A 24,393-nucleotide genomic window follows, 5' to 3' on the forward strand; every position below is an offset into this window, starting at 1 on the left:
GGTAGAAGAGGACGCGTCGTGTCTCGAGATTGGCGATCTCGCTGAGCACCCATGGCAGGGCTGTCGTGAGCTCAGCGAAGCTCCAGCCGATTGAGCGGATCGCGCGGGCCGTCCTGTGGGCCGAGAGTACGTCAGAGTGTGGCTTCCCCTTCGGCAAGGACGGAGACAGACCAGCGCAAGTCGTGCAGCTTGTCGTCGATCGTGAATCCCTCAAGCCCGCCTTCCTCCTGCGACGGCTGGTCGAGGATAGCCCTCATCCACAGGGGCAGGCGTGTAAACATGAGCTGGATGCTACGCAGGTCGAGCCATTCGTGCGAGCCGAGGGGAATGCCGGCTTGGAGGGTTTCCTGCGGTGCGGAGGGGGTTAGCGAAAGACGTGGACGCTGGAGAGCGCCGAGACGTACCTTGAGGACAGAGACAATTTCTCGCGACGCCAGGAATACCTGGAAGTTGGCCTCACGCTGCAGGATGGCGAGGCGGTCCCAGTACGCCTGGCCGGGCAAGGTCTGCAACGAGGGTGACGGAGCGGCGAGAGCACCGAGGTCGCTAATGATGCCGGCGGGTCGAGCGGCAATCCGGTCATCGACAACGCGCTTGAGGAGAAAGCTCAGGTTGACAGCTGACAGCCGCAGCCCGCGAACGAGTGTCGCAGCGTCTCGGAGGAACCGCTGACCGCCTTTGAGCAACTGCATGCGACGCTTCAGCTCCGGAACCGTCTCCATCGCGACCCTAATGCGCTTCACGAACTCCGCTGCGAAAGCTTCGTTCATTCGCGGCGCCTTCATCGCCCGCACGCTCGTCAAGCCGGCAGGCGTCTCGCGAGCGAGATCGGTCACCCAGTGGACGAACGAGGTGAGCAATCGCCAGTAGTTTTGTTCGTGCGAGGGCGAGAGAGGGCGGAGGAGTTCTTCGGGAAGGCCGGGAGGAGCGTCTTCTTCGCTGCGGAGCAGCCACAGCTCGTCGTCGGAAAACGTGGCGCTTTGACCAAGGAACGCGGAGACGAGGGCGTCGCGGGTCTACAAGACGCAATCACTCAGTCAGCAAGAAGGCGAGAACGAGCAGGGAAGCCTAACGCGCGTAGGCCGTCCAGGAGAGAACCGTTCCCTGCACCTTCTGCCGAACTTCGGGGTCGTTCTGGGCACGAGTGAGGAGCTCTCGGACCTGGTGATTATAGATGTGCGCGAAGTAGGTGCCGACAGAGGCGGGGCCATCGGCAGGGACTGTGGGAATGGATAGTCAGTCCGCGGCTCGGTCTGGCAAGGAGGACGACGTACGGGGCAGCAGGTTCTCGATCAACAGCAGCGCCGCAACGCCTTCGGGGCTGGCCTTCCTGAACAGCCCCTTCTCGTCCGCGAGAGCCAGCGCCTTGACCGTCAACTCCTTGCAAACTTCCGCCCGAGCCTGACCATATGGCGAGAGGTCGCGGTCGACAGAGCGACTTATGTCGCGCAGATCGGATAGTCGTGGTGCGTTCGGACCGAGCAGACCGGGATGGTCGGTACAGCGTGCGCCAATTGCGAGGTAAGCGGCGCAAAGAACCTGGTTCGCGTCCGAAAGCTGGTCGATGCGTCGACCGGCCAAATCAAAGGCGGTTCGGAAGTCGACGTCGCCGTCAAAGACTGTGACGGAGCGGAAGGTGAAGAAAGCTGCGACGAGACGAGCGTGAGCGAGAGGGAAGGAGGCGAAGAGCGGGGAACGCGCAATCTAGCAGGTTGCTCATGAAGTTCTCCTTCAGTTCGATGGTACCGAGTCGCGTGTCTGCCGACGAGTAAGAGATATGGGGAACGTTGGCGGCGCTGGACGAAGTGAAGGGGACTGAGGAAGAAGGAGGAGTTTTTGGTGAACTGGAGGAGTTATCCGTCAATCAATCGAGTTACTCGTCAACCAATCGACTGCCTCAACGAAAAGGCGACGGTGGACGCACCCGATAGTCTCCACCTCGCCGTACAACTCCCTAGAAACGCGAAGTTCCGGTCAGCGAGACGAGCGAACGCCTTCGAGAGGGGGAGAACTCACTTGGCTGCCTTGACCCGCTTCCCGTTACGACGCGTCACCCGTTTCTTCGTCTCAGCAACCACGCATCTACGCGTACGAGCAAGATCAGCCCAACAGACGAGCAGTACGCCTATCAGCGAAGACTCACTGCAATCCTCGAGTCCGACAACCCACACACCCATCCTCGCCGTCCCTCCGCTCGCACTTGACTCGCCGTAGCCTGCACGCTGCACAGCTCTTCTGTTGTCGAGGCGCTTTGGCGAGCGGTGGGGGCGGTGCTGATGAGGACGGAGGGGTCGGTAATGACGAAGGGGTGGGCCAGGGGAGGTTCGCAGGCAGCGTGTAGACGGGTATGTCGGTCATCCGCGAGCACTGCCAGAAGCCACGAGCGAGGACAAGGAGGAAGAGCGCGAGCAGCCAAAGTTGGGCGGAGCCGAAGGGGAAGCGGGCCACCACTTGCTAATGTCGTCAGCCAGGAGCGTCGAAGTGAAGACGAGCGCAACGAAGCTGAAGCACCGACCAAGTCGGATGCGCAGACGGGACGGTTGGAGCCAGAGTCCAGCGCAAGGCGAAAGAGTCGTCTGCCAGTCGTCGCCTTGGACGAGCTCCTTTACTTGGAGCCAGTCCACCGGCAGCGATCTCTGCGTGCGCAACACCACTTCCTACACCCCAGCAAGAAAGGCCGGGCCGCCGCGCTGAAGCAGAGTGCCGTGAAATGCGCTGGTTACTGGTTGTTTCGCTGTCTACTCCTACAATTCCGCGCGCGTCCATGCCGCTTACTGAGCCTCGGGCGTCTTGGAGATGTAGTCGATTGCTGTGGACTCAGGGAAGGTCAGCTACGAGGCGATCAAGCGAGAAGAGAGAAAAGACAGGACGAACCCTCGCCAACGGTGGTGATGCGGTCCGCCTCCTCGTCGGGGATCTCGATCGCAAACTCCTCTGCGAGCAGTCAGAGTACATGTCAGCAATGAACGCTTCGAGACTGCAGACCTGGCCAGGCAGCGCACCCTCGATGGCCATGACAACCTCAACAGCGTCGAGCGAGTCGAGGCCGAGGTCGTTGGTGAAGGACGCAGTGGGAGTGAGCTGCAACAAGGACCAAGCAGGCGCAGAACAGCACGACCGCGAGCGTCAGCCGACTTCATCTCCCGAACCTCTCCAGGCAAATCGTCTGGCGGCGCAATCCGGGCCGCCTCCTCCCGCGCAGGCTGTCCGAGCAACGCACCTTGGTTGAGTCGACCTTCTCGAACGACTTGAGGACGTCCTCGATGCGCGCCTTGATCGTGTCCTGCGAGAGCGACGACGAGGCGTAGAACCGCTGGGCGAGGAGCGACGGCGTAAGGCGGGGTGCCGGTGCGACGGCGACGCGGCGGGCGGCGGGTGCGACGAGAGAACGGGCAGCAGCGCGGAACATCTTGGCTGGCAGGTGCGTCGTGTGAGCGGGACGAGTGCGAGGCGAGCGAGTCCCTCCCTTGCCATCGACGACAACCTCGCCAGCACTCTAACGGCTTCTGCTGGCTCGTGGTGGCTGCCAGTACTCCACGTACACAGCATGTCCCGGGCACAGACTCCAAAGGGCGCTTTCGACGCTGCCGCCGCCGCCTCAGTCCTCTCTCGAGGCGAGTCCTTCCCTCGCTCGTGCTTCCCCCCAAGCTGACTTTGTGATTCTGCGCACAGCCTTCCAGTCTGAGCTCGACGCTGCAAACCGCGCGGGACCTGCTGGATCGAAGCCCGAAATCTGGAAGTCGAAGCAGCCGGCACCTGCAGGAGGTGCTTGGGGCCAGGGAGCGCCCAGTCAGCCCAAAGGTGCGTCTCGTTCCATTCACACAGAGCTCTGGACGTCGCTGACGAGTAGGCGAGGCTGCAGCTGGAGCGATGGCCGACGGTCGCGAGTTTCTCTCCGTCCTCACATCCGCCAAGTCGAGTTCTTCCGCCGCCAAATAGCCTTCCGACGTCCACAAGCAGTACCGAGACCCTGTTGTAGCGCTACCCATCCAGGGAATACCCGGAAGTTTCGATACAAGCGATTCTATTGCCCAAAGATCACGGGGAGGTATGCGAGAGAAAGGAGACTACTGCTGAAACGACGACGAGAGAAAGAGAAAGGAGAACCACCCCAAGATCATTGCCGCGACGCCTCGACCCACTTCTCGAGGTTGCGCATCTCGCACCCTTCGCCCGCGATCGTCTCGCCAATGCGGAACACCTCCGCCTGCCCGTTCGCCCGGAGCGACTGCTCGACCTCGTCCGCCTTGTCCTGCGCAACGACGACGACCATGCCGATACCACAGTTGAAGACGCGCGCCATCTCTTCGGGCGCGACACCGCCGAGACCCATCAACCACCGGAAGACGGGGAGGAAGGTGAATGACCCGGCGTCGACGTAGCATCCGACGCCCTTGGGGAGAACACGGGGGATGTTCTCCGTGAAGCCGCCACCGGTGATGTGCGAGAGGCCCTTGATGAGACCCTTGCGGATCGCGGGCAGGAGCTGCTTGACGTAGAGGGTTGTGGGCGTAAGGAGCTCGTCGCCGAGTGTCCGGCTGGTGTCGTAGGGAAGCTTCGAGTGATAGTCATAGCCGTGTGCCGAGACGATCTTGCGGACGAGCGAGAAGCCGTTCGAGTGGACGCCCGACGAGGCGATACCGAGGAGAACGTCGCCCGGCGCGATAGTCGGCTGCGGGAGAACCAGCTCCCGCTCGACGGCTCCGACGGCAAAACCAGCGACGTCGTAGTCCTCGCCCTCATACAGGGAGGGCATCTCGGCCGTCTCACCGCCGACCAACGCGCATCCCGACTGCAAGCATCCCTCGGCAACACCCTTGACGACGTCCGCAGCGGTGTCGACATCGAGGTGACCGCACGCGTAGTAGTCGAGGAAGAAAAGCGGCTCGGCGCCCTGGACGATGAGGTCGTTGACGCTCATCGCGACGAGGTCGATACCGATCGTGTCGTGCTTGCCGTACGTCTGCGCGATCTTGAGCTTCGTGCCGACGCCGTCCGTACCACCGACAAGGATGGGGTCCTTGAAGCCCGCCGCCTTCAAGTCAAACAGGCCGCCAAAGCCGCCAATGACAGAGTCGGTTCCGGCGCGCTTGGTCGCCTTGACCATGGGCTTGATCCGCTCGACGAGGGCGTTGCCAGCGTCGATCGAGACGCCCGCCGACGCGTAGGTCATGCCTTGCGGTTTCTGCTGCTCCTCCTGGAGGAACGCCCTGCCAAAGCGAGACCTCGTCAGCACACATCTCGCCATCGAGCGGAAGCTCGACTCACTTGTACGCAATGTCGCGACGGAAGGTCTTGCCCTCGAAATGAACGCAGTCGACGCCCTTGTAGGCGAGCGCCTGCGCCTCCTTGAGCGTAGGGGCGGTAGCGGTGACGGCGAGGACGCGGCCGCCGTTCGTGACGACCTTGCCTTCGGGAGTCGCCTTGGTGCCGGCGTGGAAGACGTAGACGTCTACGTGAGTGAGCGCGTCAGCAGCTGGTGGAGACGCCAGGCAGAGGGAACGCACTGGGAGGCAAAGTGTCGATGGTGATCTCGTCGCCCTTGGGGTACGATCCCGGGTACCCCTTTGCCGCCAACACGACCGAAACCGCCGCCTCCTTCTTCATCTCGAACTTGACGCAGTCCAACCGGCGCTCGACGCAGGCAACCATGATCTCGGCCAGGTCTGTGTCGTCCGAGAGGAGCGCGAGGAGCGACTGAGTTTCGGGGTCGCCGAAGCGAACGTTGTATTCGAGGACTTTCGGGCCGGTAGGGGTGAGCATGATGCCAGTGAAGAGCATGCCAACGAAGGGGATGCCTGCGACAGTCGGAGTTGGGCGGGTTCAGCTCGAGGAACATCGAAACGGAGAGAGAGGGACGCACCATCCTTGCGCATGCCGTCGATGGTAGGCTGGACGATCGTGCGCATGATCTCGGCCTCGACCTCCTTCGTCGCAACCGGTGCAGGCGAGTACGTGCCCATCCCACCGGTGTTCAATCCCGTGTCGCCCTCTCCAATCCGCTTGTGGTCCTGCGCGGCCGGGAGCGCCAGCGCCGTGTACCCATCCGAAAACGCAAGAATCGAGAGCTCCTGTCCCGTCATAAACTCCTCGACGACAACCTCCTCACCGGCCGCGCCAAACTCCTTGCTGACCATGATGTCGTTCAAACCCGCGATCGCCTCCTCCTTCGAAGAGGGGATGATGACACCCTTTCCAGCTGCGAGGCCGGAAGCCTTGAGGACGACGTCGTGCGAGACGGACTTGACGTACTCGACCGCGGCCGAGTGAGAGGTGAAGTTGCGGTACTCGGCGGTAGGGATCGAGTGGCGAGCCATGAAGTCTTTCGAGAAGGCTTTGGAGCCTTCCATCGCGGCGGCGCGGACATTCGGGCCGAACACGGGGATGCCAGCTGCGCGAAACGAGTTGTCAGGGAGCTTCGGGTCGAGGAGGAAGCGCCGAGAACGCACCCTTGCGGAAGACGCCCTCAATACCGTCGACGAGAGGCTGCTCGGGACCGACGACGACAAAGTTGACCTGCCCGACAGCGAGAGATCAGCTCAACGACACTTTGAGGAGGGAGGAGTGCATGTACTGACCTCGTTCTTGACGGCAAAGTCCAGCAAGCCCTTGAAGTCCTCCGCCGCAACAGCCACCGAGACCGTCTTCTTGCCCGTCGTCATTCCACCGTTGCCTGTGCGCCGACGGATCGAGCAATCAGCATCTCCTGTCGACGGTCCGCTTGGCGAGCTGATCCCGCAAGATGCGACGCACCAGGCGCAACAAAGATCTTCTCGACGCGAGTGCTCTGGCTCAGCTTCCAGGCCAAGGCATGCTCGCGCCCTCCTCCGCCGACGAGCAGGATACGGAGCTTCTGCGAGCGGTTGGAGATGAGGAGGTGAGCGGTGTCGTCTGGAGCGGGAAGCGGGTAGTGCGCACCTCTGGCTCGAAGAGAGGGTTAGTTTGAGCCATTCTGTGCACTCGAGAGCGAGACTGAGCGTGAGGACGCTGCTGGCGAGAGTCGACCCCGCTTTCGAGCTTGGTGAAGCGGGTTGACTCCCTTCCATGCACTCGCTTGGGCCAGTATCGCTTAGACTGGGACGCTGCTACACCGCTGGACTGCCAGGCATCGCTCGAGCTTGACCGCGCTCGTCCCCATCGTCGCCAATCTGCTCCTCCTCCCCGCACCCGTCGCTCTCCGTCCTGCTCGTCCGCTGGCTTATCGCCGCTCACGTCGACGTCGAGGTGCAGGATGACGAGGGTGTCAGGCGTTCTGAGTCGCACGAAGCTGGATCTCTGCCGTTTCATGCCTTCCTGCGCCTGCGAAGTCCGTCGAGGATCTCTCCGTCTTGCTCCCCTCCTCTGCCTCACGCTGCAAGCGCTTCTCTGCACCAAATACTCGACAAGCGATGTCTGCGCAACTTGCTCCCCCTGAAGCTCGCCGTTTAGCGGCCGTCCTCGAGGAGACCGTCGTTTTGCTTCCTCCTCGCCGTCGTCTTGCCTCGCTCGCCTTCCACCTGCTGCCTCGCAGACTTCTGCGTCAACACGAGGATCGGTTCAGTCGCATGCTGCCCGACCATCCGTCCGCAGGCGTCTTTGCTCGTCGTCTCGAACTCGCCGTCCGGTCGTCTTCGCAGACGCTTCCGCTTGTTCGCCGCCCCCATACTCGCCCCGCTTCTTCTCCCGCGCTCAGCTCTGACCAGTGGCAAGCTCGTAGAGTGCGCCAGGTCATCGACCCTGTTGAGCCTGCTCGTCGCAAGAAAGTCTTCGTTGGAAAAGCTTCAGAAGCGCTTCCCTGGCCTCTCTCGGCTCTCGCGCCTTGGAAAGGCTGCTGCAACAAAGCCTTCAACCAGCACAAGCCCGTAGTAGCCCACCGGAGGCTTAGTAGGACGCCACGAGAGAGAAAGGGTCGTAGCGAGGACAGGGGTCCGCCGGACGCAGAGCTTTGCTTCGCCCGCGCTGGCCTCGCTCTCTTTCCCCTTCTTCACGCATTTCGTCAATCACTTGCCGAGTCAGTCTGCTCTCCATCCACTCCAGTGACACCCGCTCTACACCCTCCAACAACTCCCAGCCCGCCCCGCCGCCTCCTCGCCGCGCACCTGACCGCCCACCCTCAATTCTCGCCCGACCCTCCCTTCGACGTTTTTGCTCCCCGCCGACGCACAGTGCTGACTCGTTCTCTCGCTTGGTGCGACTGTTCGGACTCGCAGTATGCGTGACAAGTGGCGCAAGAAGCGGTGAGTCGTCGTGCCCGTTCTCACTCGTGGTCGACCGGATTCTAGCACTGGCTTGCTGCGGGTCCGGCTGCCTCAGAGCTAGTGAACACGGCTGACGATGCCTCCTTGCTACCTACAGCGTCCGTCGTCTCAAACGCAAGCGCAGAAAGATGCGCGCTCGCTCGAAGGTGCGTCCCTTCCCCTCCTCGCCCTGCCCTTGACCTCTTCACCCCGTCCGCTCCGCCCGCCCGACTCGCATCTCACACTGTTCACCCTGCGCGCAGTAAACGACTCGCCCCGTAACACCGGCCGACTCGTCTCTACCTCTCGAACGATGCACCCCAACCTCATCCGCATAACCTCCCTCTCCTCCAACTGACCTCAAACAAAAGGCGTCTCGACTCCCCTCTACTCTCCCAATACTCGCTCTCGATTCTCGACGGCACTTTCAAGATCCGGCGCACGGCAATCACCTTTTTCTCGACTCGGTTTTACAGAGGTGGGAATGGGACGGTTGTAGGCGGTGGATCTTGGGTTGCTTTCGGTTGTTCAGGGCAGGTGGAAGGAGGGCAAAGGAAGTTTCGGTTCACCTACGTATCCTGGCCTTGCGCGAGAGTGAGGACGGTCGTGTGCTGGTGCTCCTTGAGCTGGACCTTGCTCAGGATGGCTTGCTTGCGCTGCGGCTCTCGCCTGGGACTGCTGCTCCGTCGGCCAGCTTGACACACGTCTCTGCATGCTCCCACGAGCCCTCGCGTCTCCCTCGTGCGCCCTCCGCCCGTTCACCGCTGGTCCCGAGTATAACGAGAGAACGCTCTCGTCAGCGGTGACCACGGCGTAGGGCTGAGCGGTCTCGTGAGCCTGTGTGCCTATAGCAACAGGACCCTTTGCAACAGCCTCCGTCCAGCCAGAGAGCGCCAAAGCGAGCGACCCCTTCGCCTCTTCCTCTTCCTCGCGAGCCGTCATCTCGCTTTCAACTCGGGCTCTCGACTCCCTGCTTGCTGTGTGTGTGTCAGCCACTGGATGCTCGCTACCTGCCTCACAAGGACAGGAACACGCGCATCACTCGTACCCTTCGCCCGCTCACTCACACTCCCGCGCTCGCACTCTCACCTCGCTTCATCAACCCTCAAGCACACGATGACGGGCAGCGGACTGCACAGTATCCTCGAAAAGGTCATCCCGCACCACCACTCGCGCTCCAACTCGAACGCGTCGAGCAGGGCGACCAGTCCTGCTCCCGGCACAAAGACGCCCCTCTCTGCCGCGACCAGTCGCAAGAGCGTCGACTCGAAGCACAGCGGTTCGCACGAGGTTGTCCTTGGGTGCGTCTCGCAGTCTTGTCGAGTCTGATTCCCAGAAACGGTGGCTGATTAGGATGGGGTTGCGTCGGGCAGCGAGAACGGCGAGCCGCTCTCGAAGAGCGAGTTGAAGAAGCGTCAGAAGGCCGAGGAGAAAGAGCGTCTCAAGCAGGAGAAGGCGAAGAAGATTGCCGAGAAGGAGGCGGCGGAGAAGGCGGCCAAGCAGCAGGCGGAGGAGGTGCGTTGCCCGTTCTCTCTCGGTCAGGAAAGCGTAGTTGACATTGTGTGCACGAACAGGACTACTCGCCCAACAGCTACGGCAAGCTGCCGCTCAACAACTCGTCCGAGCGAACGGGTGCGTCCAGTCGTCCTGTCTGCGTTCGCCCGGCCGCTGACAAGGCCAATGCCACAGGTGCGAAGCGCGAGAAGTTTGAGAACATCTCGGCTGCGAGCGAGGGGCAGACGGTTCTCGTTCGCGCTCGTCTGCAGACCTCGCGTGCGCAGGGTGCGTTCCATTCTTTCTTTCTCCCGCACGTCCGACCCGCCCTGACCTGAATCTCCTCTAGGCGCCAAGATGGTCTTCGTCGTCCTCCGCCAGCAAGCCCACACGCTCCAAGGCCTCGTCGTCGTCGAGCCCGAACACGTCTCGAAGAAGATGGTTCGCTGGGTCGAGGGCATCCACGACGAGTCGATCGTGCTCGTTGAGGGTGTCGTACAGAAGGCGAAGGAGCCCATCAAGTCTTGCACGATTCACGATGTCGAATTGAAGATTCGCAAGGTGCGCCCGCGCGTTGCCTGCGAGGCAATGTCCAGCTGACTTTGTGACTTCCGCGCAGATCTTTGTCGTCTCTGAGGCGCCTGCTATGCTTCCCTTCACCATCAACGACGCTCTTCGCCCGATGGACGCCGAGGAAGGTGTCCAGGTCGCGCTCGACACTCGCCTCGACAACCGAGTTCTCGACCTCCGCGTGCGTCTGCTCGTTCCGGTCTTCGTCTCGCACTTACTGAGACCAGCGCTCGCACGCAGACTATCACGAACCAAGCCATCTTCCGCATCCAGTCGGGCGTCGGCAACCTCTTCCGCGAGTACCTCAACACACAGGGCTTCACCGAGATCCACACGCCCAAGCTCCAAGGCGCCGCGACCGAGTCTGGCGCGTCTGTCTTCCGCGTTTCGTACTTCAAGAGTGGGTCGCGTTCGTTTGCTTCGGTTCAGACGCCGCGAGCTGATGAAGCGAGTCTTCCCCCGCGCAGCTATCGCCTTCCTCGCGCAGTCGCCGCAACTGCACAAGCAGATGTGCATCGCCGCCGACATGGAGAAGGTCTACGAGATCGGACCCGTCTTCCGCGCCGAGGACTCGAACACGCACCGTCACTTGACCGAGTTCATGGGACTCGATCTCGAGATGGCGTTCGAGGAGCACTACCACGAGGCGATGGAGACGATCGACGGGATGCTCAAGCACGTCTTTGCTGGTCTCCAGCAGCGCTACGCCGATGAGATCGGAGTCGTCCGCAAGCAGTTCCCGCACGACGAGTTCACCTGGCTGCCCGACACGCTCGTCCTCAAGCACACCGAGGCGATCAAGCTCTTGCAGGACGCTGGCGTCCAGCAGGGCACACCGCCTCAGCCCATCGGCGACTACGACGACATGAACACGGCGAGCGAGAAGGCGCTCGGCAAGATCATCAAGGAGAAGTACGGAACCGACTACTACATCATTGACAAGTTCCCGCTCGAGATTCGTCCCTTCTACACCATGCCCGACCCGTCCAACCCCGTGGGTCCGCTCGCGCTGTTCGCCCTCCGCCGTTGCTGACCCGCTTTTCCGCCTCGCAGAAACTCTCCAACTCGTACGACTTCTTCATGAGGGGCGAAGAGATCCTCTCCGGTGCGCAGCGTGTCCACGACGCCGCGCTGCTCGAAGAGCGCATCAAGTCGGTCGGCATCAACCCGGACGACATGAAGCCTTACGTCGATGCGTTCAGGCTCGGGTGCCCGCCTCACGCGGTGCGTTGACGTTTCCTGTCCGTTCGTACTTGGCCAGTGCGCTGACTCTCGACGTCGCGGTTCACAGGGAGGTGGTATCGGTCTCGAGCGTGTTGTCGTGCGTCTCATTCTGCCTCTTCTCCGTCCGCGCCCCGCTGACCTCTTTTCGCCATACAGATGCTCTTCCTCCAAATCAACAACATCCGCCGCGCCTCGCTCTTCCCTCGCGACCCGAAGCGCACCTCGCCTTGATCGTCTTCCCTCGTTTTCGTCTTCGCGCCTCTTTTCTTGTCGCCTGCACCGCCTTTAGACTGGCTGTAACTTCGAAGCAACTTCTGACAGAGACCTCGCGAACGAAGGGAGTCCCGGTGCGCTGTCGGGTGCAAGTAGGAGGAAGTAAGCAGCTGGAACGCAAGGACGGAGAGGCATGCGGCGATGCGGCGCACAAGTCTTCGACTGCGGCGCGAGGAACAGCTCGTCCAAGCAGCGCAGAGGACGGCGGATCAAGGCACAGGAGAGGAAGCGAGAAGCGAAGCAAGGAGAGAGAAGCAAAGGCGAGGAGAAGGGAAGCGGAAAATCGACGTCATTTGCCACGAATTCAGGCTATTCCTACGCGCTGCCACCGCGGAGACGAAGCACCAGGTGCAGCGTCGACTCCTTCTGAATGTTATAGTCGCTGAGCGTGCGCCCGTCCTCAAGCTGCTTGCCGGCGAAGATCAAGCGCTGCTGGTCAGGCGGAATGCCCTCCTTGTCCTGGATCTTGGCCTTGACGTTGTCGATGGTGTCCGACGACTCGACTGTGAGCGTGCAGCCCATCGTCGCCGCTCCGCGACCTTCCCGTTCTCCCTCGTCTCGCTTCTTCACGCTCACAGCTCCTTTCCCTTTTCTAATGCCTCCGATGCTCTGTTCTCCACGTTTCCTTTGTCCCTCCACAGCTTAAGAACGCCTTTGCTTTCCCTCTCCTCTCTCCTCTCTTCAGATCACTTTACCGCAACCTTGACTCGTCTCGTGCTCTCGCCTCGCCCGCTCGCGCCCGTTCCCGTCATCGCTGTTGTTCTCTCTCTAAAGTCGACGCTTCCCAGCCGTCCCCGCGTCCCCGACTCTCCGCTCCGACGACTGCCTCTACGTTTCCCTTTCTGACCTTCTCTCCCGATCCTTCGCCGCTCCGTGCTCCTCTCAGGAAACTCGCCTTGCGCGGTCACTCGCTGCACCAGTCGCGATAGAATGCTAGACGTACCCGAGCGCTCTGTAGCTGCTCTTCCGGCCCCTATACTCAAAGTGCGCCGAGTCTGCCTCACATCGACCTCGAGGTCGGTCTGCGAGAGGCAGACGCGGAAAGATCAGTGGAAGTCGAGGACGAGATCGCCGAGGACGCACCGTCTTTCCCGTCGACGTCGCTCTTCCCCCGCGACCCGAAGCGCACCTCGCGTTGATTCTTTGCACCTCTTTCCTGTCGCCTGCACCGCTCTTAGACTGGCTGTTACTTCGAAGCAATTTCTCACAGGGACCTCGCGAACGAAGGGAGATCCGGTGCGCTGTCGGGCGCAAGTAGGAGGAAGCAAGCAGCTGGGATGCACGGAGGAAGAGGCATGCGGCGATGCGGCGCACAAGTCTTCGACTGCGGCGCGAGGAACAGCTCGTCCAAGCAGCGCAGAGGACGGCGGATCAAGGCACAGGAGAGGAAGCGAGAAGCGAAGCAAGGAGAGAGAAGCAAAGGCGAGGAGAAGGGAAGCGGAAAATCGACGTCATTTGCCACGAATTCAGGCTATTCCTACGCGCTGCCACCGCGGAGACGAAGCACCAGGTGCAGCGTCGACTCCTTCTGAATGTTATAGTCGCTGAGCGTGCGCCCGTCCTCAAGCTGCTTGCCGGCGAAGATCAAGCGCTGCTGGTCAGGCGGAATGCCCTCCTTGTCCTGAATCTTGGCCTTGACGTTGTCGATCGTGTCGGACGACTCGACCTCGAGGGTGATCTGTGCGAGAAGAGAAGCGCGCGAGGGGAGAAGCGGAAGTCAGTGGCCAGTTGACTGGGAGAGAAGGTCGACGAGGACGCACCGTCTTGCCCGTCAACGTCTTGACGAAGATCTGCATACCTCCGCGGAGACGCAGCACGAGGTGGAGGGTCGACTCTTTCTGGATGTTGTAATCCGAAAGAGTACGACCGTCCTCGAGCTGCTTCCCCGCGAAGATGAGACGCTGCTGGTCGGGAGGGATGCCCTCCTTGTCCTGGATCTTGGCCTTAACCTGTACCGCACACACACATCAGTACAAAGCTATACGAATGGGAGAAGCGAGGCGGAACGGACGTTGTCGATGGTGTCCGACGACTCGACCTCGAGGGTGATGGTCTTGCCGGTGAGGGTCTTGACGAAGATCTGCATGGTGCTGGGAGCGCGCAGAGAGTCGTCAGCCGTGCTCTGAGGGTGTCGGGCGTGCTTTACAAGACGAGCGAGACCGACGCCAGACTCCTTTGTTCGATCACGACCCGCCTCCTCCCCGTCACCCGAAGTCGAGACCGAGCAGCGTAAACAGCACGCAACGCATGCCCACCCATCCCAGCATCCTTGCCAGCCCCAGTCCTCCTCAAACTTGCCCGTATCGCACGCACCGCCTCTCCGCGCGTGACGGAAGGCGGGGGAAGGGCGCGGGGGGGAACGAGCCTCTCGACGACGCCACCACCAGCTGGGACTGCGCGACTCACGTTGATCGGTTCTGATAGGGCGAAGGAAGAGTGTGCGGGTGCGGGCGAGGCGCGCGAGGGTGGCAAAGGGTGGAAGCGAGAGGGCGGGAGGATGGGGTGATGCGGGGGTGTCGAGTGAGTCGGACACAACGTGCGAGGGCGTGGGAAGCAGCGCAGTCAGTGTCTGTGGCTCGTGCGAGTGTGCTAGAGTGGCGCACGTACGTGTTCTCGGTGTGCGAGGGTGAGCGAGTGATGGGAAGGAGGGAGAGAGGCGACGAGCGAGTCCGGCGGGGGTCGACCGCGCCTCGGCTCGCACAATGGCTCTCGTGGGCTTTGCTGGCACTCGCACGACGCTCGCACGGGCTAGAAATGTACAAAGCAGCCAAATGGACCAGCCAAAGCGCGAGTTTGCCACCGCATCCTCCTCGTTGTCAGTCAGCATCGCGACGACAAGGCCACTGCCACGGCGAGAAACGGCTGATTTTGCACATCAAGAACTGCTGAACAACGACGAGACCTGAACGAAGCAAGGCAGAGAGTGTTTGGAGGCGAATCGAGGCAGGGAATCCGGGAAAGGGGAGGCGAAGTCGTTTGTCTAGGCGTCTTGGGGGATCTTGATAGGCTCGATGTTCCAGATCTCTGTGACGCAGACAAGGCAGAGCGTCAGTGAATGGCTCGGAAGGACGAGTCCATGCAAGGACAGGAAGGAGAGGAGAGCACAGCCAGCAACGCACCTTCGGCGTACTGCAAGACGGCACGGTCGCTGGCGAAGCGTCCCATGCGAGCGGTGCTGTTGACTGTGAGAACGAAGCGTGTCAGGGTATGTTGTACAGACGCAACGCAAGAAGCGGGCACGCACTTGTCTTCTCGACCCATGACGGTTGGTCGACGTAAGCCTCGTCGACCATCTTCTGCGCCTGGAGGTACGACAAGAAGTCGTCGCTGACGAGGTAGTGGTCCTTGCCCTCGAAGAGCGTGCCGAGGAGCGGCTCGAACACGCCTGCCTCGCCGAACATGCCAGACCGGATCGCGTCGACGACTTCGAGCAGCTCGGCCGGGTACTGCACCTCGCCGAAGTGGTGTGCGCGACGGAGTTTGGGAACGTCCGGCGTGACGTGCCCGAAGAAGAAGACTAGGCGGCGGCGAAGCGTGAGAAAGAGTGCAGCGGGAGGAACCCTCGAACCGACTTACCGTTCTCGTCACCGACAGCCTCGGCGATCTCGATGTTGGCGCCGTCGAGCGTGCCGAGCAAGAGACCGCCGTTGAGTGCGAACTTCATGTTGGACGTGCCACTCGCCTCGGTTCCGGCGGTCGAGATGTGCTCCGAGATGTCCGACGCCGGGATGATGATTTCGGCGAGCGAGACCTGCGCATGGAGTTGAGCAAGCTGTGAGGATCAATTTCGCGCGGCGAGACGGGGAAGCTAGGACGCACCGAGTAGTCCGGAAGGAAGGCGACCGAGAGCGACTCGCGAATGTCCTTGTCGGCGTTGATCGTCTTCGAGACCGCGTTGCAGAGGCGAATGATGAGCTTTGCAATGTAGTAGCCGGGCGCGGCTTTGCCTGCGAAGACGGAGAGGCGAGGGACAAGGCGCTTGCGGTCGGCCGGCGACATCTGTTGCGCGTCGTTCAGAGATTAGCTTGACGCGCGTGCGCATTAAGAGGAAGCGCATACTCGCCTTCTTGAGCTGAAGGTAGCGGAAGATGACGCCGAGGATGTTCATGAACTGACGCTCTGGGGGTCGATCTCAGCAGCAAGGACGGGCTACCGAGTCATGGTTGCGCGTAACGTACTGTACTCGTGGATGCGCTTGACCTGGACGTCAATGAGCGCGTGCCTGTTGACCGTGAGGCCGAGGGTCGCCTCGATGTAGTCGCAGAGGCGCTCGCGGTTCGCCTGCGAGCGGGACGAACGTCAGCGAACAAATCGAGCACAGCCGTAGACTCTCACGCACCTGCTTGCACGCCGCCCACTTCTTCTGGAAGGCCTTGTCCTTGGCGTACTTGGTCAAGCCCTCGAGCTTGTCGAGGTTGACAACCCACTCGTCGCTGCCGAGCGTGTCGGTGATGAGCTTGGCGAGGCTCGGGTTGCACTGCAAGAGCCAGCGGCGTGCGGTGACGCCGTTCGTGACGTTGCCGAAGTGGTCGCGGCCGAGGTACTCGACAAAGTCGGGGAAGAGGTCCTGCTGGACGAGGTGCGAGTGTAGTGCGGCGACGCCATTGACGCGGTGCGATCCGACGACGGCGAGGTTCGCCATGCGGACCATCTTTGGGTAGCCCTCCTCGATGAGACTCATGCGCGCGAGGCGGGCGCGGTCGTTCGGCCACTTCTTCTCGACGTCCTTGAGCATGTCGAGGTTGATCTCGTAGATGATCTGCAGGTGACGGGGGAGAAGCCACTCGACGAGCGGGACCGACCACTTCTCGAGCGCCTCGCTGAGGACCGTGTGGTTGGTGTACGAGAAGGTGCGGCGAACGATCTCCCACGCCTCGTCCCACGGCTGGCCCTCCTCGTCGACGAGTATGCGCATGAGCTCGGGAATGGCGAGCGTCGGGTGCGTGTCATTGAGCTGGATCGCGTTGTAGTCGGGGAACTCGCTCCACGGAACGCGGAGCTTGCGGAACCTGCGGCAGATGTCGTGGAGCGAGGCGGCGACCCAGAAGTACTGCTGCTTGAGGCGCAGCGCCTTGCCTTTGTCGAAGTTCTCATTGGGGTAGAGGACACGCGTGATCGTCTCGGCTTCCTCAGCCTCGCGGACGGCAGCATCGTAGTCGCCGGCGTTGAACTTGGCGAGGTCGAACGAGACCTTGCCGCGAGCACTCCAAGCGCGGATATTGTTCGTCGTCTGTGTCTTGTAGCCGGGAACTGGGATGTCGTACGGCACGGCGAGAACGTCGAGTCCGCCGGTCCAGGTTCCCGGCCCCTTGCCGCCCTCTCCAGGCGTAGCCTCGCCGTGGAACTTGATCTCGACGGCGTTGTCGAGACGCGGGATCTCCCACGGGTTCTGGTTCTCGAGCCAAGGGTCCGGGACCTCGACCTGGTTGCCGCTCGAGTCGATGATCTGCTTGAAGACTGCGAAGTTCGAAAGTTAGGCGGGCACTCCTCGTCGTTGGGTGACCTCAGAACGCACTGCCTTGCGAGTAGCGGAGAGTATAGCCCCAGCAAGGGATGTCGAGCGTCGAGGTCGAGTCGAGGTAGCAAGCTGCCAGACGACCGAGACCGCCGTTTCCGAGACCCATGTCGCGCTCAACGTCAATTACGTCCTCCATGTTGAATCCCAGCCCCTTGAGGCCCTCGTTGTACGGCTGGCGGACGCCAAGATTGAGCAAGGCGTTGTCGTAGCCCCTGCCGAGGAGGTATTCTGCCGGGAGAGGATGGGTGAGCCTGGCTTCGTCGAGTGAAGGCGTCCAGCAACGAACCGAGCGAGAAGTAATAAACACGCTTCGTGCGGGCCTGGGTATGGAACGTCTGCGTCACGTCCCAGCTGCAGGAGGGGAAACCGCTTTAGTTCAACCGGGATGAGGCGGAAAGCCGCCGACGTACTTGTGGATGAGGCGGTCGCGAACCGAAAGCGCAGCAGCCTGGTACATGGCCATCTCGTCGACGTTGAAAGCGGCACGGGCGAGGGTCGTCTCGACATGGTGGACAATCTGGGCGTTGATCGAGTCGACGTCGGTCTTGAGCGATTCGGCGTTCTTGGCGATGGCAGACTTCCACGCCTTTGCGTCTCCCGGAAAGATCTGTCGTGCGGAAGTGTCAGCGCGTGAACAGATGAACGATGGGAGCGATGCCGAGGTCAGAACGGGCGCGAAGGACGGCGCACCTCGCTGAGCTTCTTCGGGCCCTCAGGGATGAAGCCTGCGAGTGCGAGCCGGGTGTTGTCAGTGCGTGCGCATCCACAGAGCCCACTGTGCTCCACGTACCGGTCGCAGAGCGCTGTGGACGCGAGGATGGGGATCAGTACGCGTCGATTCGCTCCCCACATGGACCTCTTCCAGGACAGCCAGCACCGCAGAGCTCGCGCGCGCGCACCTTGTGAGCCCTGACACGCCTCGGGTTGGCCAGCTTCTCGAACGGGTTCGCCTCGTGCTGTTGCGATGAGAGCGAGGCGGATCAGTGGGGACACGACTGAGGGGGTGCGGGGGACGAACCGTCGCCTTGGGCGTGGTGGGCGTCGAGTCTGCGCCGTTCGACATGGTCTGTAAGGCTCTCGAGTAACCAGCAAGCCTTGAAGAGGAGCGAGCCGTGGTGGTGAGAGGGAAAGGCGCGACGAGGCAAAGGTGGGGATTGCATGGACTTGGTCAGCTTTCGTTGGACTGGCTGGTGAGCTCGCGAGCACCGCTTCGACAGTCCAGTAACGTCGTCCAGACAGGCGCTTCCCTGTCTAAGCGAGGACAGCCACCCTCTCCTCCTCACGTTGAGAAGGTCAGCTCGAGCGAGCGAGCGGGCGAAGAAACTGCGCCGATTCGAATGACAAACAATTATGGAGCAGACCTTCTGAGAAACGTCTACGCAGGATTACCAGCGAGGCGGCTGGTAGCTCGGCACGTACGCTTCCGCCGCGACCTTCTCCTCGTCGTCCACTGCTTCGAGAAGCATGCGACTGAGAATTAGCCTGACCTCCTCTTCCCTCTTTGTCGAGTCCGTCCCGCCGTCGTCGGCGGGGCTGAACTCCTTCGCCTGGAGCCGTATCCAAGGAGAGTCCCCATCGTCCTGGCGCAGACTGTGCAGACGGACGAGGTCGTGCAGCACTTCCGCTGGCGCAACGGTCTCCTCTGAGGAGTCCTGAAGGCAGGCAATCTCAAAGGACCTGCCGGAGGGGAAGGCCCCGCTCTTGGCCGTCAAGCGCTGGCGGAGGTCGAAAATGTTGGCCGTCGGTGGAAAGTCGAGTTTGTAGCGCCCGTGTTTCTCGACGCACCCGTCCGACTGCTCGCCATCTGTGGTCTGACCGCAGACGACTTCGACCAGGACGACATCGCTGGTCCTGAGAACACGGCCAACGTTGCCCTTTGAACGGTCCCAATGCTCCTCGCCGTTCTCCATCGTGAGGAACTCGCCCATACTTTGTATCGCAAGGTCCGTCTGTCTCTCGCGAAGGACGCGCGCCGCATTCAAGAGAACTTCAGCCACAGTGAAAGCGAACTCGCTCCCTTCGTCGGCAAGCGGAACGCGGAAAAGAAGGTTGCCATGGGCGTCCTCAATACGGGAGGAGACCTTTTCCAGAAGAGAGTTGTCCGCTTCGTCAAGGACGGTGAGGAAGGGAGAGGGGAAGAGCGTCGGGATGTGCGAGAGCTGCGTCGGGAGCGCCTTAGGCTCAATTTCGCCAGCGACAGTCTGTAGCTCCTGAGCTTGAGGACTGCCTTGCGGCTGAGACGAGGGGACGAAGGGCTCGGTGACAGGCTCGGACGCAACTGATGCAGGCAGGGCAACGGGAGCATGCGAATGTTCCTCGTCCAGCTCGACCCAGACCTGCGTGTTAAGCGGTAGCAAGCCGACTGGCCAGACACCCTCTGCTAGTTCGACACTCCTGGCGGGATCCTGGACGGGTGCGCCCGGCGGCCAGCCAATCCTGAACCTGACGCGGCTGGCGGGCGCGGACGCGGGAGGAAGAGAGAACAGGTTCTTCGCCGCCTGGAGGGCTTCGGCGTAGGAGACAGGGTCGACAAAGACGCTGCGGTCTTGGTAGGTGAGGATGGGCATGGTGTCGCGGTCTGGACGAGTCGCGGGAGGGGAGCTGGACGGTGCACCGCAGGAGGGCGTCGCGAGAACAGGCAATGCAGCGGTGCAGTCAGCACGGAAAGGAAGGGCGGGAGCTAGAACGCGCTTTGCGTCGAAGAAGGAAGCGGGGAAGGGGAAAGACGGAGGCAGACAAACAAGTGTTCGTCGTCGCGGTGTCCTGACTGCGAAGCACGGCTCTCCGTAGCGCCTCTTAAATTAAAATCATCATTTCACACTGTAGGACGTCTCGCAGCGCCGTCTGACGCGGAGGGAACCGCGTCTCTCCCGCTTTGCGAAGGTCGACGGGGAGGCGTCTTCCTTGCGTCGAGAACGGCAACGACAGTGACGTATTGCACAGACGGAACTACACGGAATGAGAGATCTCCAAGCTTGCATCCTCCTCAATCATTCGTCATCCTCCCGGGCGGCGTCGTCGCGAACGATCAATCCTGCGAGCGTTGCTGCAATTTTGCGCTTCTTGGCCGCCCGTGTATCCTCCTCCTTACGCAGCACTTCAGCATTACGAGTGCTCGCCCTGAGATTAATGAGCGGCCGACCGGCTTTGCGGCAGGAGGCGAGCATGGTGTCGTCTTTGATCGGGTCGTTAGAATCCGCAGATTGACTGGCGGACGTTGCGGGAAGGACCATAACGTCGTCAAGGTCGACCCCGTTGTATACGTCGCTGTCCTGTGCCGTTAGCTTGCGACGAAGATCGAGGATGGTTGCGCCGGCGTCCAGGATCACGGTCTTGAAGTCACGGTAGTTGCCGTAGCGTTGTGCATACTTGTTGGGGTCGACACAGTACTGCAGACTGACGACGCAAGAGTCGTTCGGCGTGAAGAACGCCGCGTCGGTCTCGGCGAACCACTCCTCCGCTTTCGAGTCTTCGTACTCCCAGATGGTACCGTCCATGCGCAGGAGCAACAAAGAGCATGGTACATTGAGGAAGGACTCTGCGGTCTTAAAGATGTCGCCGAAGGTGATGGAGCCATCTTCGACGTGCGGGACTCGGAACAGGACCTTGCCCTTGGCGTCCTTGATAGCCGTTGAAGTCTCGTTGAAGAGGTCGTCATCCGTCTCATTGAGATTGATGAGCGTCGGAGTGGGCGAAGCGGCGGCAGCAGGAGCGCCAGCGCTGCCGTTGTCGATGGCCGCTGGATCAGGCAGCGCGCCTGCCGCGTCATGCCCGTTAGGCGCTCCAGCAGCTTGAGCTGCGTGCAGAGTTGCGCCGGCAGGTCCTTCGATCTGGAGCGGCGCAGCCTGCCCGACGATGACCCACAGTTGCGTGTTCTGCGGGAGAAGCCCCTCCGGCCAAGCGCCCTCCTCGAGCTCGACGCTCGTGGCCAGCTCCTGAGTGCACGAGCCAAGCGGCCAGCCCAGCCTCAACCGCACGCGAGGGGGAGGGATGCCAGAGGAGGCGAAGAAGACACGTCCTGCAGCTGCGACGACTTCGGCGTAGCATGTGGCATTGACGAAGACGCTGCGCCCGTTGTGGGTGAGGAGAGGCATGGTGAGGGTGAGAGGAAACGGCCGGAATGGAGGAGCCGGGAGGAGGCTCAAGGGGAGAGTGGACTGGCTGAGCGCTGAGATCGAGCGGTTGAGTGGGTCCTGCGGTCTTTTGACGAGCAGCGCGAGAAGAGGTGAAGACAGAAGGGGAAAGAGGGAAAGAGAGAGAAGAGGGAGCGAAGGACTCGTCTTGGGCGAGCCGGACGAAACTGCGACTCGCTGAACCTGGGTCGGCTCGTGCAAAGCAATCACCGCCACTGACTCGCACAAGTCATCGCAAAGTAAACTAGTCCGACTCACGCTCACTCCCGTCCGGCTCGCTCTCCTCATCGTCCTCGCCCTCCTCGATCGCAAGCGCGGCGAAAGCTCCTCGAACCGCCTGAACCGCCTTTTCGTCCGCCGAGTCCTGATCATCCGACTCCGACTCCACCTCATCGTCGTCGTCTTCGTCTTCGGACGCCTGCTCAGCGTCCGACCCGCTCTCCGCCTCGTGCTCGGCCCCTGACCTTCCCTGCCCCGCCTTCGGCACAAAGTCCCGCAACCAGATGCCCTCCATCTCGTCCCGCTGAACTTGCTGCTCGTACGCGTCGAGAGATGGCGGCAAGAAGGTCCAGGGGATCGCCGACGAATGCAGGAGGCGGAGGATGAAGGCGCCTGCTCGATAGATGTCCGGGCGACCAACCTTGGCCGTCACAAAGCCCTGCTGCAACGCGTACGCAGCGAGGAGCTCATCGGTCGTCCATCGTGGCCGTGTCGCTTCGCGCTTCGCCGCCCGTTCCTCCGGCGAGTCAAGGCTGAACTCGTCTTCGTCCTCCTCGTCCTCCTCGTCCTCTCCCTGCCACATTTCAACCGCATGCTTGAGCTTGAGAACCTTTTCGAGCGGAATGCGCTGTCCGACAAAGTGCAAGACCGCCTCGACGTTCTGTATAGGCAGGACGCCGCCGAGGACCTGTCGCTCGAAGCCGGCCGCGGACGGGCAGACGAGGCCGGGACAGTCGCAGAGGCGGAGCGAATAGTTCCAGTAGATCGTTTGGAGCGTCTTCGTCTTGCCGGGCGTACGAGAGGCGCGGACAACTTTGCGACCGAGGAGAGCGTTGAGGAGCGAAGATTTGCCGACATTTGGCTGGCCTGCGAGAGCGGTAGTGGGCTTCGTGAGCGGTGCGAGGGTGCGACAGCAGAGAACAGAGTGTCGACGTACCGATGAGCCCGACAGTCACGAACGGATAGTCCTCCTCGCCCTCTCCCTCATCGCCTGCCCCATCCGCACCGCGCTCTTCCGCCTGGTCCTGTCGCGGTGGCGCGAGCTCCTCCTTGCCTTTACCTTTCCGCCTCGACTTCCGACCCTTCTCGCTCGCCTCGACCTCCTTGCCATCCTTCTTCCCGGCTCGTACGCCCGTCTCGCCGCCCTCCTCCTCGACACCTTCCCAGTCTACCTCTTTTCGGACTTTCGGCTTCCATCGTGCGAGTCGCTCGGGGTTCTCAGCGACGATCGGAGGAGGCGTAAGAAGGGATTCGTGCGCGCGGCGGAGGGCAGAGAGGAGAGCGTGTCGAGCGGGAGGTGGTGCGGCGGGGAGGAGGCGGGCGTGTGTACCTACGATGACGAGATGAGTTCCGACTTCAGACGACAGGACATCCTCGAAAGCAGCAAGCTGAGACAGGAAAGGTGGACCTCGCTCACCTTGCGTGTCCTCGCCCCGCTCTTCCTCCTTGTAGCTCTCCATCAGCACGACTTCAATCTTCGCACCTCCCTCGGCATGTCCGTCTCCCTCACCTTGTGCGCCTGCGTCCTCCTCGAAGTAGCGCCTCCAAGCTTCGCTCACCCAGCGAGGGACGAGGTCCGTCTTCGTCAAGACGAGGATGACAGGTTTCGGGTGAGGCTTGAGGGTGCGGAGGTAGTGGCGGAGCGATGGAGGGTAGTGGAGGAGAGGGAAGCGAACGTCTGCGAGAGCACGACGCAGCGGAATCAGCTGAGAAGGCCGCAACCTCTGAAAAGTCGTCGCACCGATCAGAACCAACAAGATATCGCTCGTCTCGACCGTCCGCCACAGCTGTCTCCAGACGTTGAGGTTGCGTTCGAAGAAGGTTGGCGAGGGCGAATCGTCGTCTGCATCGTCCGAATCAAGATAGGCGGGTCGCGAGAGCACCGAGTCGATCTCGGCGAGCCATTTGCGGAACATGCCCTCTGCTCAACGGTGCGAGTATCAGTATCGGGCTGTGCGCGTGATGGAGTTGTTCGAACTGACCTTCGTTCTTCTCGACCTGCGAGCGAGGTCGACGGCAGACGGAAGAGGGCTGCTCAGCGTTTCGACTGGTACGGAGGCACAGCAAGCACGCACCTCCGCCTTAGTCTGCGTGTACCGCCAACGTGGTCGTTTCGGGCACGACAGCTCGACATCGTTGACTTCCTCCTCCTCGCCGGGCAGCACGACCGCCTTCTCCTTGCCCTTCGTCATCGGCAGCAGCTCCTCCTCCGTCAGGACAGCAAGACCCGTCTTGATAGGCCGCTCCAGCTTCTCCATCGCAGCCTGATATTCTGTCCTTTCGGCGAGGTGTTTTGGCAGGCGAATGAACCGCGACTCAAGCTTCATCCGCCCGGCATGCTGCTCGTCGCGCGCTCGCTGCTCAGGCGTGCGGTAACGCTGCCCGAGTCGTGGCTTCGAGGTGGACGTCGCGAGGAGTGAGGCGGTGCTTGTCGAGGAGAAGGAGGACGAGGAGGAAGGGTCCGCCGGGTTCGCCCGCTTGATAGCTCGCTTGTGCTGCAGCTGTTCCTTGCGAGCCTTGCCCGACACAGGCTTCTGCGGAGGGACGGAGGAATGAGGTCAGTCCTGGCGAGTGAGAGGAGAGTGGACCGATGCAACGCACCTTCCTGGCCATGTTCTGCGCCGTACACCGAGTCACAGCAATTAAACAACCCAGTCCAGCACTCCGAGCAGCGCAAACTAGCGAGAGGACGTGAAGCGTACGAGTCAAACCGCTCTTCGACCTCGACCACACGCTCCGCAGGTTC

At 61.8% G+C, this 24,393-nt stretch overlaps 10 protein-coding genes across 10 annotated transcripts in view; 2 read left to right on the plus strand and 8 right to left on the minus strand.

Annotated features, from left to right (window-relative positions):
• Window positions 1-2,358, minus strand: part of RHTO_01047 (Zn(2)-C7 fungal-type transcription factor) — a gene marked incomplete at both ends in the record, with an annotated part of 2,678 nt that extends 320 nt beyond the window's left edge. The window contains 9 exons of the mRNA XM_016414731.1: window positions 1-113; window positions 172-347; window positions 405-1,016; window positions 1,078-1,220; window positions 1,275-1,646; window positions 1,702-1,844; window positions 1,925-1,954; window positions 2,017-2,082; window positions 2,144-2,358. The exon at window positions 1-113 is cut by the window's left edge and continues 320 nt beyond it. Coding sequence (XP_016273412.1) covers window positions 1-113; window positions 172-347; window positions 405-1,016; window positions 1,078-1,220; window positions 1,275-1,646; window positions 1,702-1,844; window positions 1,925-1,954; window positions 2,017-2,082; window positions 2,144-2,358 — 1,870 coding nt within the window. The remainder of the gene's footprint in view (window positions 114-171; window positions 348-404; window positions 1,017-1,077; window positions 1,221-1,274; window positions 1,647-1,701; window positions 1,845-1,924; window positions 1,955-2,016; window positions 2,083-2,143) is intronic.
• Window positions 2,359-2,771: 413 nt separating this feature from the next.
• RHTO_01048 (acyl-carrier protein) lies at window positions 2,772-3,409 on the minus strand (the record flags this gene model as incomplete). Its single annotated transcript, XM_016414732.1, has 4 exons — window positions 2,772-2,809; window positions 2,875-2,934; window positions 3,003-3,081; window positions 3,221-3,409. The coding sequence occupies 4 exons, from the start codon at window positions 3,407-3,409 to the stop codon at window positions 2,772-2,774; spliced, it is 366 nt and encodes a 121-aa protein (XP_016273413.1).
• A 138-nt stretch (window positions 3,410-3,547) lies between these two features.
• Window positions 3,548-3,939, plus strand: RHTO_01049 (uncharacterized protein; the record flags this gene model as incomplete). The annotated part of the gene is made up of 3 exons (XM_016414733.1): window positions 3,548-3,614; window positions 3,673-3,801; window positions 3,863-3,939. 3 exons carry the CDS (start codon window positions 3,548-3,550, stop codon window positions 3,937-3,939), a joined length of 273 nt encoding a protein of 90 aa, XP_016273414.1.
• A 178-nt stretch (window positions 3,940-4,117) lies between these two features.
• On the minus strand, window positions 4,118-6,951 carry RHTO_01050 (phosphoribosylamine--glycine ligase / phosphoribosylformylglycinamidine cyclo-ligase; the record flags this gene model as incomplete). The annotated part of the gene is made up of 8 exons (XM_016414734.1): window positions 4,118-5,210; window positions 5,269-5,452; window positions 5,508-5,798; window positions 5,864-6,391; window positions 6,450-6,516; window positions 6,579-6,673; window positions 6,754-6,853; window positions 6,919-6,951. The coding sequence occupies 8 exons, from the start codon at window positions 6,949-6,951 to the stop codon at window positions 4,118-4,120; spliced, it is 2,391 nt and encodes a 796-aa protein (XP_016273415.1).
• Window positions 6,952-9,332: 2,381 nt separating this feature from the next.
• Window positions 9,333-11,735, plus strand: RHTO_01051 (asparaginyl-trna synthetase; the record flags this gene model as incomplete). The annotated part of the gene is made up of 11 exons (XM_016414735.1): window positions 9,333-9,517; window positions 9,590-9,731; window positions 9,791-9,848; window positions 9,906-9,998; window positions 10,060-10,271; window positions 10,330-10,461; window positions 10,521-10,680; window positions 10,748-11,274; window positions 11,334-11,504; window positions 11,572-11,601; window positions 11,661-11,735. 11 exons carry the CDS (start codon window positions 9,333-9,335, stop codon window positions 11,733-11,735), a joined length of 1,785 nt encoding a protein of 594 aa, XP_016273416.1.
• Window positions 11,736-12,092: 357 nt separating this feature from the next.
• On the minus strand, window positions 12,093-13,863 carry RHTO_01052 (polyubiquitin; the record flags this gene model as incomplete). The annotated part of the gene is made up of 4 exons (XM_016414736.1): window positions 12,093-12,280; window positions 13,269-13,455; window positions 13,538-13,726; window positions 13,789-13,863. 4 exons carry the CDS (start codon window positions 13,861-13,863, stop codon window positions 12,093-12,095), a joined length of 639 nt encoding a protein of 212 aa, XP_016273417.1.
• Window positions 13,864-14,757: 894 nt separating this feature from the next.
• RHTO_01053 (starch phosphorylase, glycosyltransferase family 35 protein) lies at window positions 14,758-18,358 on the minus strand (the record flags this gene model as incomplete). Its single annotated transcript, XM_016414737.1, has 15 exons — window positions 14,758-14,801; window positions 14,897-14,959; window positions 15,022-15,294; window positions 15,354-15,528; window positions 15,597-15,776; window positions 15,841-15,896; window positions 15,956-16,058; window positions 16,117-17,234; window positions 17,293-17,523; window positions 17,582-17,646; window positions 17,706-17,902; window positions 17,986-18,020; window positions 18,086-18,098; window positions 18,195-18,251; window positions 18,314-18,358. The coding sequence occupies 15 exons, from the start codon at window positions 18,356-18,358 to the stop codon at window positions 14,758-14,760; spliced, it is 2,655 nt and encodes an 884-aa protein (XP_016273418.1).
• Window positions 18,359-18,680: 322 nt separating this feature from the next.
• RHTO_01054 (uncharacterized protein) lies at window positions 18,681-19,862 on the minus strand (the record flags this gene model as incomplete). Its single annotated transcript, XM_016414738.1, has 1 exon — window positions 18,681-19,862. One exon carries the CDS (start codon window positions 19,860-19,862, stop codon window positions 18,681-18,683), a length of 1,182 nt encoding a protein of 393 aa, XP_016273419.1.
• A 423-nt stretch (window positions 19,863-20,285) lies between these two features.
• Window positions 20,286-21,389, minus strand: RHTO_01055 (uncharacterized protein; the record flags this gene model as incomplete). Its single annotated transcript, XM_016414739.1, has 1 exon — window positions 20,286-21,389. One exon carries the CDS (start codon window positions 21,387-21,389, stop codon window positions 20,286-20,288), a length of 1,104 nt encoding a protein of 367 aa, XP_016273420.1.
• Window positions 21,390-21,672: 283 nt separating this feature from the next.
• Window positions 21,673-24,260, minus strand: RHTO_01056 (mmr1/hsr1 GTP binding protein; the record flags this gene model as incomplete). The annotated part of the gene is made up of 7 exons (XM_016414740.1): window positions 21,673-22,514; window positions 22,585-22,977; window positions 23,065-23,325; window positions 23,389-23,568; window positions 23,630-23,645; window positions 23,723-24,181; window positions 24,249-24,260. The coding sequence occupies 7 exons, from the start codon at window positions 24,258-24,260 to the stop codon at window positions 21,673-21,675; spliced, it is 2,163 nt and encodes a 720-aa protein (XP_016273421.1).
• Window positions 24,261-24,393: the final 133 nt, after the last annotated feature.

Source organism: Rhodotorula toruloides (assembly GCF_000320785.1).
Source record: "Rhodotorula toruloides NP11 unplaced genomic scaffold Scaffold11, whole genome shotgun sequence".
In the NCBI taxonomy this organism is placed as follows: domain Eukaryota; kingdom Fungi; phylum Basidiomycota; class Microbotryomycetes; order Sporidiobolales; family Sporidiobolaceae; genus Rhodotorula; species Rhodotorula toruloides.